Source organism: Rhea americana, unplaced genomic scaffold, assembly GCF_003343005.1.
Source record: "Rhea americana isolate MKP2758 unplaced genomic scaffold, rheAme1 scaffold_244, whole genome shotgun sequence".
NCBI classification, from domain to species: Eukaryota; Metazoa; Chordata; class Aves; order Rheiformes; family Rheidae; genus Rhea; species Rhea americana.
The window spans coordinates 231,803-245,052 of NW_028186362.1; the positions used below are offsets into that span (position 1 = coordinate 231,803).

Consider the following 13,250-nt stretch of genomic DNA (forward strand, 5'->3'; position numbering starts at 1 on the left):
AGAAATATTCAAGGAGCCAGAAATAAAAATAGTACTGGAAGGCAGTTTTCTGGCTTTCTGACATCATCCCATCGTGCTACGCAGACGTAAGGCCAGTGCCTCGAGGCAGTTTGGTGCTGAGCTTGGTTTCTGAAGGAAATGAGCCTTACGGGATCCTCCTGTACGTGTGTGTGTGTGTGTGTGTGTGTCTTTCTCTCGCACCTAATGCCTTTTTAATAGCCTGGCAGCCTATTTCGACAAAATGCACTGGGTTTATAGAGGCGCTGAAAACGCAAAGTTTCATAATAAGGGAAGGTGCACTGAAGGAAGGGCAGCGATGTGGATCGAGATGTTGTTAGACACCCAGGAGTTAATGTGAGTTCAGAAGTGATACTCCTAGCATACCCGGTAACCTGATTTCATAGTTAAAAGGATGCATTTCCCAATTTGATTGAAATCCTAAGGCACCCTGGCAGCTRTTAGACAGTTATACGATGGGCGTCACTGCCCAGCTGCCCTTTAAACTTGTTGCAAGCTCTCACCTGTGGTTTTATAGGGGAGGCATTGCCCAATTCGCTCAAGAGGTCAGTAATGCAAAAGCAGCAGATGAAAAGGGCCTAAGCATGGTTACAGCAGCATTGCAGCAGAGGCTGGATCGTCGTCTTTCTCTCAGGCATTATTTTACAAAAATAAAAATGCCCAAGGTTTCACGGCACCTCAGCTCACGCAAYAAGGCTGAAGTCAGCGGTCTTTCTCCCATAGGTAAAACCGTGTCAGTAGTTGAGTGCTTTGATAAAATCGGTCAAATGTTGCAGAAACAGAACAAAGATATAACCGTTTCGAAGTATGTTTGGTTTTGAGTCACTAGGCTCGCAGATTGCAAACCAACAGCAGAATTCATTCAGTTTTCTGTAAATTCAAATAGCCAATGCACATAGACCAAACAAAATTTGAAACCAGTAACTCCGCCACCACAACACCCCCAACCCCTTTGGAGCCTGCTTGGTTTCATAGTTGAAGTCTATCTTAGCAAATAATCAGAAGGAAGACATAATTTTATATAAATGTGCATRTGAGTGGGCAATTAATAGCAGAAACTTATTTGGAGCACCGTTGTGTAGTTCTAGTAGCACTCACTCTTTTAATGAATTTATTACATAACCCCAGGTTGTTTCCATAGGAAAGCAGACGCGTCACAGGATTTCATTTGTGTCTAGGGAAGCTGTAGTCTGCTGTTTTATGGCATGGCATTACCAGTAATTTTATTTGTAAAGATGTCCAACGACACAGGTAAGTCATGCTTATAGATGCTTTTAGAGRCAATGCTGCTGGGATCACAACTTGCCAAAATGATGCTATGGTTTAGTCAGGTGAAATCCACCTCTGCATGTTAGGACTTCCTCAGTTGTTACCTGTAGGAAAATTCTGTGAAGGGTGGTTAAAGCACTTAAGTTCTTTGAAAAAAAGAAAAAGATGTCCACTTACAGGTATTCGACTATTGTTATTTTTCAAGAATTCCTGATACCTACCTACAAGGGAATTACTACATGTTAGTCACCCAGCATGAAGGTAACATAGGTTTTATTTCTCTCTGGAATAAAATGCTATTTTTACGGGCTATTCATTGGTAAAGGAACTGAGGGCTTCCCTGTGCTTTTCTTTGTATTTGTGGGTAAGAACCTGGAAGTGAGGAGAAGCAGGATATAAACCCTGCTTATCAAAAAAACAAAACAAACCCCGAAAGTCTGATTTGTGACACGTTGGGTGCTCAAATGTTGCATGTGGGGCACGCACGCAACGCAGCAGTGCGGTCAGCCAGGACAGTGTTGTGGAAAGAAGGCATCTGCCATAGGTTTCTCCTGTCTATACTGTTAATTCTTCCTGTTGCTGAAATAAGTTAAATTGTGGCTGCTACTGTACGTTAGACAAGGGCTTTAAGCCTTTAAACTTAATTTATGTGGGGCTCTGATGTTTTGTTTGCACAGCAGAGGGAGAAGCTCAGAAGATAGTTATACTCAACGTATAAACAAACTGCTCACCAAAACCCTGGTGAGTTATTTYACTATTCAGTAGCTAACTATTACCTTACACTTAAGTAGCACCATTCATTTCCAAGTAACCCCGCAGCGTTTTACAGTCTCGGTACCGCACGCGAGCCCGCAGTGCACGCACGGGAGTTGCTTTCGCCCACCGCCGTCACGCGGYCGCTGCTGGGGTGAAACGCAACAGCTGCTTGTCAGCTCGCTGTGACACTCGCCGGCATCTTGAAAAGAAGGGAACGGTACCGTGTCAAATTGAAACTGCTGGGGCAATTTAAGAAAGTATAATTATCCAATAAATGCAGTTAAGCGGRCTGGAATTTGGCCAGGAGACAACTTGTTCCTGCAGAAAGCGCAGCAGGATCCACGATGGTCAAAAGCGGTCCGAGGTTCAGCRGTGCGTCTCCCGTGCAAGATCGCCGCCTCCTTCCCGGCGCGCRCGAAACGCCGTTGTCCTCGGCCACGCGGCTGGCGAAACGCCGACGCGCCAGCGAGGCTGCCGTCGCTTAACCGCTCGCGGCGCTTCCCGCGCCCGTGAGCAGGGACCGAGGGGCAAAGCGGAGAGGGGCTGCGGTAGCAGTGTTGGAGGTGTGCAGTTTTAAGTGAGCYGCTGTGTGCCAGTTCCCGTGGCCTCTCCCGGGTGGATCCCGCCGGGATACGCCAGCCCTCTGCAGCTGAGCGGGGCTGGAGCGTCGGCGCAGTCCGCAGCACCCGCCACTGTCCCCTGCCGAACCCCAGCCAGCAGCATGTGTTACGCACATGCTCTGCTCGGCAGAGACAACGCTTGGAAGCACAGGAAAATTGCTCCCCAGGCTGCTCTGTTTGAAAAATTCTGCCGTTTCCTTGCAGTTGTTTTTGCGTGTTTGATAGCCTTGCGTTTGCCATCTCTGGAGCTATCTTTTACACGCTGTCTCGCTGTATATTTTTTTCCCCCAATTTCTTGCTCCCTTGATAATAAGAGAAATTTAAAAGCAGGAGAAAATACAAACCTGTTCCTAGGTGTGATCTGACATCCTGGCTTGCATACGCTGACAACAGTTCAGGTCTGTGTCTCSTTCCTCAGGACTGGCTCTGGAGAGGTTTGCCACAGGACGTGCGGTAAAAATCCAGACCGTATTGTTTAAGTCAGGGGGAGTTTTGCCGTAAGATCAAGTGGTATGGAGCTAGGGAGAGAGGAGARGAGAGCAAGATTCATTGAGCTAGAGCGGAATGCGTATCCTTCCAGTAAAGCCTTGCTCGAGATCCATAAAGTGTTCGGCTGTTYTCCCCACCTTTGCTTTTCCTGTGTTTCATTGCTAATGCTTCTTTCCATCTCGCTCCGGGTGACTTGAGGGCCCCTCAGGCCAGGTCAGCTGGGATGATGGCCCATCAGCTCTGGAAAATGCAGACGACCCTATTGCATCAACATCACCTTGTTCTTAAAGTTGTCCACTTTGTTTTTAGGGCCATCTCATCTCAGTTTGTTCCCTTCGTAAAACAGGAAATTAGAGGCAAGACTAATTACTGGGTGCTCTGCGTGGCTACCTGCCCACTGATGACTGTGGTCTGAACTCGGGGAAGAAACTGGAATAACACTACAAGTTGTCAAGGCAAATCCTGTTGTTGTCCATTGGCCCTCTGGTAGAGTGGTCCCAAAATACAAAGTTACAGATGTCTTCACTGGAAGAGGTTGTTAAAGGTTGCCACTGCGCTGTGCAGTTGCTGCTCAGAAAARCAGTCTTGTCCATAAAGAGCGGTATGATTGACAGGKCAAAACACAAAAGCTTCCTGATCCTGGGKTATAGACTGTTTTTCTTATTGATTTTTCATCTAATCTAAATGATTATATTGTCATATGACAGCACACCACAAGAATTTATTCTTACAAGTTAAGTAATGTGAACTCAGACTTAGCCAAGCAAAACCCATTGTGAAACCAGAGTAATTTATAAATGTCAACCTTAATTTGATGGTAGAGTGAAATTGCGACTCCTGCAGACATGGTGAAAAACAGATTTTCTGTTTTAATTTGAGTATCTGTRTTTAAGAAGGGGTGGATCACAGTAATGACACAGAAATGTGCCTAATACTTTCTGGAGGCAGATAGGCCTAGTGCACTTTGCTRTCTGAGCTTGTGAAACGAAACTCTGCTTTCTGACACAGATATGACCTTTGACAACTTTCCTATGATTTGATGTTGCTAAATTCATATGTGATTGCACCAAACTTTGGTGCGTTTACAGTCATTGCGTACATAAATCGGAGAGATGCATGTTGTTTTCTCTGGTCATTTAAACAGAGGTAAAGATGCTCTTTGTAATAATTTCACACCCATTGGGAACAGTCATCTGCTTTTGCAATTGGATGAGCCCATTCTCTGATTTCTTAAAGTGAATAGTCTGTTGTTACAGACCAGTTGGCCAGATTGATTTTCCTTAATTCCCACCTCGCACCGCTGCTCACACCAGCTCAGAGGAGTGCTGTGTCCTCCTCAGATGTCCAGGTAGAGGACATTCAAGAACTATGCCTCGTATTTGTACAGTGAATGAAAAGACCAAGTCATATATCTTTGGTAAACACGTTCTTATCGCTGTTCAGCTTCGAACATCGACTCAATGGAAATGACAGATAATATGCATTAAGTAAGACCGGGCCATCATGCTCTCTTTGGACATAGTCGAGCTGTCAAGGTCAAAAATAGGAGCTTATAACAAGGAAAGCAGCATGGTATCTGCAGAAAACAACCAGATGGGTTTCTAAACTGTCATTCCAGAGAAATAAAAGTGGCTTGTGTAGGGGGATGAATAGGTCTTCCTTTTCTCTTGCTCTTTGAGAGACATTTTTGGTAAAGGCTGTGCCAGTTGTGCCAAATTTGTGACAGTATATGCTGTAACAAATCCCGAGGAGACAGGCTGGACTAGCCAAACCCACCGTGCTCTTTTTAATTAAGGTGCTTTGCAGCTCCTTGAGTGGGAGCCTTTGCAGCTGCGAGGCTGGTGGCTAGCACGGGAACTGAGCGCCTGCGAGCTGCAGAGGGCCCTGACGCTGGCCCTCCCCTGCACCTGCTGCGATTTGCCGTGGGGTGCATACCAGCGCTCGCCCTCATCCAGAGCAGCGAGAATGGCTTAATCCTTCCTGTCCGGCCTTTAATCAGCGGTGGGTTTTAGCTTTGATTGCACTTTCAGCATGTTGCAGGAACCAAGGGAGAACTGCCAAATACTATTTTTTATTTATTTTTTCCCTCCCTGCTTATCCTATGGTTTTCTCYGTCTTGCTTGTGCAATTTCACGCGGGCCTTGAAGCGGAGAGGGTGWTATGTGCAGCTGATGTAATGAGTTGACAACCGAACTTTTCAGACACGTCGCTTCATCCGGCCATCTGTTTGCTTTGGARGAAAGGAGCTGGAAGATTTCTCGCTATACAGATATATTAGGAGAAGTCAGAAAATTGGACATATGAACCTTTATACTTTCCATTTCTAATACAGTAGTTTGATAGCAGTATATAAATCACGGAGCTAGGACGCTTTAAAACGAAATTCTGGCGCTCCCCGCGGTTCAAGTAGCATTGTTATTTATAGATATTACATGAAGCCTGATGTTATGTTTAAGTGAGCGTTAAACAGTCCGGGCTGTTGTATGGCTGCTCGGCACCCGGGAGCCGCTGCCGGAGCGACTCCGGCACGGCGGCGTGTCCGCCTTGCTCTTCCAGAGCTTGCCCTGGCGTTCGCAGTGATCCGTGCGTTCAGCAGCGCAGMCGGCTATTGTTAGTGTAACGGCGGCACCGGGAGTTTTAAGGAGAGAAAGCCAGTTCCTTACCTCGCCTAAAACTGCGTTAAATATTAAACTAGCTGTACCGAGGAGTTTAGGAAAAGTAAACACGAAGGCTTTGCTGAACTTAAACCTAATAAAGTAGAAAGTTAATAATCAGGAACACGGCAGGGTTTTCTTTATTTTGCTTTAGCAAGGCTAGCSGTGGCGATACAGAAGTGGGAACCGGCAGTGCTTCAGCAGGTTTAATTAAAGAGAGCGAAGGAGGAGCGAAGCCTGCAAAAATCTGAGACTTGGCCCTGGAGATTTTTTCTTGGCTTGCATGARCAAGCTCCTCTCCAGCCCTTTGGGGCGAACAGCTCCCAGTAGGGTTTCTGACCCTTCCCCGTTGCTGGCTGAAAGTTGCTTTTTAGCTGGATGGTCTTGTAGGGAAATATCAGTGTTTGTTCAAGGGAAAAATGGTCTAATATTTGCAATTTTGTAGCTACGTGAGGTGGGATAATGATGAGCATACACTGAGCATCCGTATAGGTTGCAAGAAAGCAGCTGATCGTGTTAGAAGAAAAAACCACAGTGGTCATTAGGCTACAGTGGGAGTAAGGAGCCTTTGCTAAAATTGCCTCAGAGGCAGGTTTCTGGCCTGCAGAAGAATGCAGCGGGGCCTGAACACTGCCCCCGGTTGGTGTTCACATGAGACTCGTAGTGTGGCTCCCTCCAAAAGAGAAACTCCTGTTTTCGTAGAGGACCGTCAGCAGAGCAATTATTTTTCAGTTCTCTTCCTCTTTTTCTTTTTTTTTTTTCCTTTCTTTCTGTGCTTTGTCAGATTTGCCTAACAATATTGAAAATTTATGTAAAGAAATCGTGCTCCTGGCCAGGCAGCAACRTTAAAGTTGGGCAGCATTCAGAAAAGCATCATTTGTGAAAACAGCATCAATAAAAGCTGTAAGGAGATCAAAGGAAAGGGAATATTGTGCTGTTTGTACTTTTTTCTTTCTTTCTTTTTTTTTTTTTAAGAGCAGAATGGCTTTTTTTTAACTGCACTGCAAACAAGAGCTAGCTGAAGTGCTTGGGCTTTGGGATTCGGCAGGTAACTCAAACACAAACTAGCAGCACGCTGGAAGCTGTGCTGCAGTTTGATTTATGGAGAAAAGAGTCCTCAAACAAATTTGTCTTCTCATGAAATAGGACCTGAGAATTAGAAGGCCATATGTGACGATAGTGAAGTAAAGTGCTGTTAATCAAAAACACTTTTGTTCTGGTCTTCAAAGCCTTCCTGACACCTTTTCCATTTTTATCTGTTCCCAAACTTTCAGTTTAGCAGGCATTTATAATCTAAATTAACTACAGTAGCAGTGACTTGTTCAAGATCAAATGCTTTAGAGGTGCACATCTCTAAATACTTCTATATTACTAAATACCAGTCCGCAATACTAATGTTATACTTTGCGATACTATACATTGATTTATTATGCATTATATGTAAACAGTAGGCTCATCTTAAAACATAGAGCCGATGACTGGTATACATTTTGCTACTTCAGATGCTGGAAGGAATCCACAAATCCGTCAGTCCTGAAATGGGCTGATTCTAGAAAGTTTGACAAACCAGCCAGTTAATTAGTCAGCAAATGCGCACAACCGTATTGCTTTATTTGGAGAAGGACTAGGTAGAAGTAGGTATTGAGCCCGTATCAGTGCATTAATACTGAGTATAATTATGCTATAAAAGCATYGGTGTTGAAAAGGATTTCTCTTCCAGCTGTACTACTTTAGCCACAAGTGCACATAAATAAAGGRGTTTTGTTCATTAAGTTCACTGGATGGGTTTGAAAAAGTGGCCTCGTGTGTGGCTTTCTCACTTTTGCGACTAGAAGGTTTATGCACTTTCTTTTGAATTTTCTCTTTTCGTTGTCTCTTAGACTTTCTCTGGGAATGAGTATGCCACTTTCATCTGAGCAGGGAATGCAGTATTTAACGTGAAAAGTAGCTTTCCTGTGGGGTAGGGTTGGTCAGCACTTGCATTAGGGAGATAATGAGACTTTTTCTTTTTTCTTTCTCTAGTGTGAGAGATGAGAGGGGAAGACTAGCACAAAGATTTATAGCTCCACAAGCTAATTCTCAGTTTTTCTTTTTTTTTTAAGAAATAATAATAACAATTAAAAATAAATAAAAAAAAGTCTTGGCAAAACTGCATGCAGATGCCATGACCTTGCATTAGGGAGCTGCATCATTGCAAGATGCAGTCCTTGCTTGGTTGTTTCTCTCTGATCTTTATTTTGCTTTTTGATTTGCAAGGTTTAGTATGGCTGCACTGAAGGCAGGACACAGAGTAAACAGTCCCGGTTTGTCTTGCCTGCGGCTGCAAATAAAAGGCTGTGGAAATGCGTTTCTTCAGAGCGCTCGAAAAAGAAAAAGAATTCCCCACTTGACAGGAATAACTACTTCCATAAACTTGTGTTGCTGTGGCTTGTACGTTACCAAGGTGCATATATCAATAGAGGAGAAAGAAAAGCAGAGGAGTGTTTGTTTTCCCTCGTTGCCCTTGGTAACAGTATCATCTGCGCGTTTCATTTTTGTAAATACGTTTTTAGCACTCTGCAAAAGCTCACGCCTGCCCTGCGGCCTTCAAAGCCGGAGCGCACACGAGAGGGTATGGGTGTATTCGTCTCGGAAGACGTYGGGATTTTGGGTCAGGGTCGTAACTCATCCACAGCGGATGCGAACGTCGCCTTTGCAGCGCTTCGCGCTGGCAGCGCTCGGCGGTGGAGGCCAGTGGTTAAACTTGGTTTAGAAGTACGTTTTTTTTTTTTTTATCCAGCGCTGTATTTTAAGATCCTGTACGTGTCGTATCGAATATATGCTCTTGTTTAAGCTGTTAGGTTAGTGTGATCTGTCGCACGTGCTCTAAAACGCTTTGAGTCGGTATGTCGTGCTCTCTTGACTCTGTTGAAACATTTACATCCTTGGCTTCAGCTTTTGCGTCTAAGGCGAAATAACACCTTCACAGGTTATATATTCCTYCACCTAATTTCTTTAATAGGTTGCAATTTGTCCGCTGCTTCTGCAAGCTAGCCCAGACCGTTCTGCCTTGTTTCGCAGGCTTTTGGACAGCCTGGCTTGGAGGGGACCGGGGCAGACMAGCACTTCCTAGTGTTTTGCTTTAAGCAGACAAGTGTACGCCGCACCAGGCAAAGGCGTTTGGCAAACCTTGCCCGCTGCTCCTATTCCGGAGCAGCTTGCCGGGTGCTGGCGGCCGCTCTCCTAACCGCTTTCGGTGCTCTTTCCGCAGCCCCCGTGAGCGGGTGGACGTCGAACAGCGTCAGGCCGCCGGGGACGGCCGCCCCGAGCGAGAAGCTTGCGACGGCGCCGCTCGCCGAGCCGGACACGCTGGTGCAGAGGGCAGAGCACATTCCCGCGGGGAAGCGCACGCCCATGTGCGCCCACTGCGACCAAGTCATCAGGTCTGTCTCCGCTCGCCCCGGCGGGCGGCGGCGCGTGGCTTCGCTCCCGCGGTTCTCGCTTCCTCCTCTCCGCTTCCGCGCGCGGCCCGTCCGACAAAGCCGACGACGGCGCGAGCCCCGACGGCCCCGGCCTTGCGACGTGTTTTACTGCTGATCGGAAAGTTGGCCGGAGCAGAGCAAAAGCGAAGCCTAAGACAGCTAAGCAAGCTTAGTTTTCGGTTACGTGCCCGTTCCAATAAAACTGAGAAGATCAGCAAACGGGAAGCAAATGGTAGGTTATGTGGAAATTAAACAAGAACAAGTTGTCGCAGATGTCCATTTATAAGCCAGAGTGTCTAACTGAGAAGAGGAAGAGAAGTAGCAGSCCCCCTCCACGTAAGAAATGCAGGGAATACAGATATAACAATTGCTAGGACCACGTTAATAAAAATTTCCTAAGACGATAGATTTTAAATTTTTCAGGGGCTCTGTGGGATTTGTGTATTGTGGTAACTAGTGTCCTTGACTTGTCTAACTCGGATGGAAAAGATTAGAAAAGAGACTAAACAAAAACAAATTTGCCAGTTGAGATAGTTAGKTTAAACTCTGCTGAGTAACCTAAGACATCCAGTCATGTGGAGGAAAAAAATGAATCTGGGTTATGTTGTTCAGGCAATGATTTCTGAGAGCTCATTGTGGCTGTCTCATCCAAGGAGCAATCGTTTCAATTTACATTTCATGTAAATCTTCCTGGTTTTCATTTACCTTGCGTTTTATATCTTCTCTAGATTTCTTTCCTGAGATTATTGGAAGAGTGTCTTATTTTTCAGATGTTTTCTTCTTTGTTGTTCAGTTAAAAAAGAGAGAGAAAGGGAGTTAGTTTCCTATGTTGTTCAGCTACAAGGGGAAAGTAATGCACTGTAATATTTCTCTTCATTCATTTATGTTCTCTGTGTTTTCAGTGCACAGAATAAGACCCTGCACTGTTTCACCATAGTTAAAGAGACTTCTTCTGTGAGAAGAATGAGCTTTAAAAAACGATGAGCTCTATGATGTGTACAAATTTCTGTCAGTATCATAGGAAACCAGCCTTTTGACCTTGGCTTCTTAAAACCTCTGGAGCCCCGACTTGAATTCTGCATCAGAGGATTCAGCTATCTTGAATCACTCGATCCCTACAGCCGAATCGAGTTTGCCTTATTTGCTTCCATTAGATTTCCATTCTGATAGCTCTCTACCAGTTCAATTAACATCAGGCGCATTTTAGATGACTCTTTGGTAACTGATCTTGTGGTATTTTGGAAGAGCTTTTCCTGTTTCCATTAAATATGTCAAGGTAGTCAAAGTCCACGATCTGAACCCCCTTGCAGCTCTGTGCCCCTGAACCTCAGGCCATAGAGCTCAGTTCTCGTGTGAGCAGGTAACCCCTCCTCCCAGCCCTTAAATCACGGGAGATGAGCCTGGTAAACAGGGAGCATGAGGTCCCTGGAGCACCCTCTGTTGYGTGGGGCAAACCGGRGGCCCTACTTAATAGCACTTAAACCGCTGTCACCTGTTGCAAGTGACACCTCTTCACGAAGAGGAACCTTTACGCATRTMTAACTTGTCTTTAAATTGCTCTTASTGGTTAAATCCTCRTATTTKTTCACGTGTTAAATGCCACCTCAATTACTCRGAGCAAGCRTTGTCTCGTTCCAGGATGAGTTGACATGCATTGACCAATACCGAGCATGCCTAATGTTTGCAGCACATGCTGGATTTGGGAGGTTGTGACAGCACGTAGAGTTCAAGTTTTAGCATAATTACAGTTCGTGCCCTTGGTGGTAGCGTTACCTATGAAAAGGTAGGAGGAGGATCAAGTAGCATTGCACTGTACACCTGTTTCGAAGCCAAAACGCATTGTGGAGTTGGCTTACTTTACACGAAGGCATTGAATAACCATAGCTTGTTGAGCCAAAACCATCTCTTAGAGACATAACTTTTTGGTATATCTTTAATTATTGATTCAATTACTGTCTGAAGATTTATTTTTTTTTTCCAAGCTTCATTAAGTTTAGCTTTTCTTTGTCCAAAAGTATTAAAAATGTARGCAAACTGTGATGCGTTTGCTGTGAAGGTCTGACAAACTTCTAACTGACGTTTCCTGATGATTTCTGGTTCTTGGGCAGCCTCTGAATGCCACAGTACAGACCTGGGTGTCACCTTGAAGTCCACATGCACATTCCCAGCCTTGTGCTCTTTGCYATGTCTGTGCATGAATGATGATTTGGTTTTGACACCTTTTCATAGGACTAAGTATTGGAAACGGCACGAAGGCAATAAAGCATGACTGGTGCTTCCCTTAAGCATCTCCTGTATGAAAGTTATATATCGTGGGGTTTTCAAGTGAGAAGAAGAAACTTACCCAGAGATTAGACTATTGTATGGTCAACTGTAAAGTGATTTTCTTCCTCGGATGTGGAAATCCTTGTGATCTCTCCACCACCAAATCTGAGTTCCAGCTCACTGTTGTAATAAAAGCCACATGAGAAGTTAGGTTATTGCCAAATATCATAAGTACCTTGATAAAGTTATATTTAGTTATAAGTGAGAAAATAGCAAAATTATATGGCTTTTCCTTGTACGTTATTTACTTCCCCTTCCAAATTGCCCRTGTACCTTTGCTGCGTGCCAGGCCCGGATTTTATAAGTGACCACTGAATTTATGGCAATCCTTTGGGGTGTAAGAATCTCCAAATACTGATGTAAATGCACCAGAAAAYGCACGAGTAGTCCTGAATCTGTTGRGGTCCCTCTATCCTTGGCTTCCTCTCCCGCTTGAAGTGCATAGCGTGTCCGGAGAACGTGTGGAAGAGGAATGAAAGCAACCAGCTGCTCCTCTCAGTGAAGTGCCCCTCTGTCCGCCTTGCAGTTAGTGTAACCCTGAAAACAAATTTTAAGTTTTTTTCCTTCTCTATTACGTTTGCTTTGCTCATATGAAAATCTTACCTTAACAAGAATATTCTCGTGCCTTACTCTGCTTCCAAGAAGTACCTAGCAAACAGGATGGTGATACTAGTGCTTTACACACTCTTTTTTTTTTTTTCCCCAGTGAAATATTAGATCAGACCAAAGTGGCACATTATAGAAAGAATGGCATCTTTTTAGATACTGCAAAAGTGGGAAACTCAGTGAGAGAAGTGCACATGAGCCACAAAGTTCTCCTGAAACTTAAATTCTGAAGGGCTAAGGCTTGTTGGGACCTTGGAAGCACCTCATTAAAATAAATACATTAATTAAAAGAATTAACAAATTAACACTGAATATATTTTCAAATGAATATTGATATAATGACATTTGCAAGAKATTTCTGAGTTACAAACTGACATTTTTTTTTTCTATCATAAGTGGACACTTTCATCTTGTCTGTCAACCTTGTCCCATTAGCCAGGCAAATGTTAGAAAGGTATCATTATTTTGTGTTTCTAAATTTCCAAATAATGAAGGGGTGGGAGGAGGTTACCCCCACTGGACCAAATATGCCTGCTTTAACTAGTTTCTAGGAGGGAGAAAAAAAAACAAAAACAAGAAAACTGATGGTATCAGCTTGTAATAGAGTCWAATCTGCTTTAACGCTCATGGCTTTGCATAAATGCAAGCTGAAAGAGCTGGTGGTATCACAGAGTCAAATATTACCTTGTAGTAGTTGGGAATAAGTTGAGAATATAGGGATTTTTTTTTCCTTTTGCCAACAGCCACTTCAGCACTGTATTTAATGCAATTCTAAACACGATTTGTTGAAACGTGATGAAGCAAAAAGTGTTAGTTTTTATTGCAGTCGAGTGTTCCTGGGAGGCACCTGGATGCACCAGAGGCACCTGGATGCACCAGAAGCAAGCAGCGCTTTGACACTTTTTCAGAGCCTGTAGTAGGAAAGAGGGACGGAGCAGAGCAAGTTTGCAAGCTAAAGAATAACACCACAGAGGTGTTGTAGACAAGTCCGTTAACGAGTTTGCCCCGGAGCCRTGCCAGTTGATTTTTCTTGACTAGTCTCTTCTTCCTAA

At 44.4% G+C, this 13,250-nt stretch overlaps 1 protein-coding gene across 6 annotated transcripts in view; it reads left to right on the plus strand.

Moving 5' to 3' along the window:
• The window catches only part of PDLIM5 (PDZ and LIM domain 5), a 111,181-nt gene that overhangs the window by 88,923 nt on the left and 9,008 nt on the right, over positions 1-13,250 (plus strand). For all 6 annotated transcript variants that reach the window (XM_085306656.1, XM_085306658.1, XM_085306662.1 and 3 more), the window contains one exon: positions 9,057-9,228. In XM_085306656.1, coding sequence (XP_085162782.1) covers positions 9,057-9,228 — 172 coding nt within the window. The remainder of the gene's footprint in view (positions 1-9,056; positions 9,229-13,250) is intronic.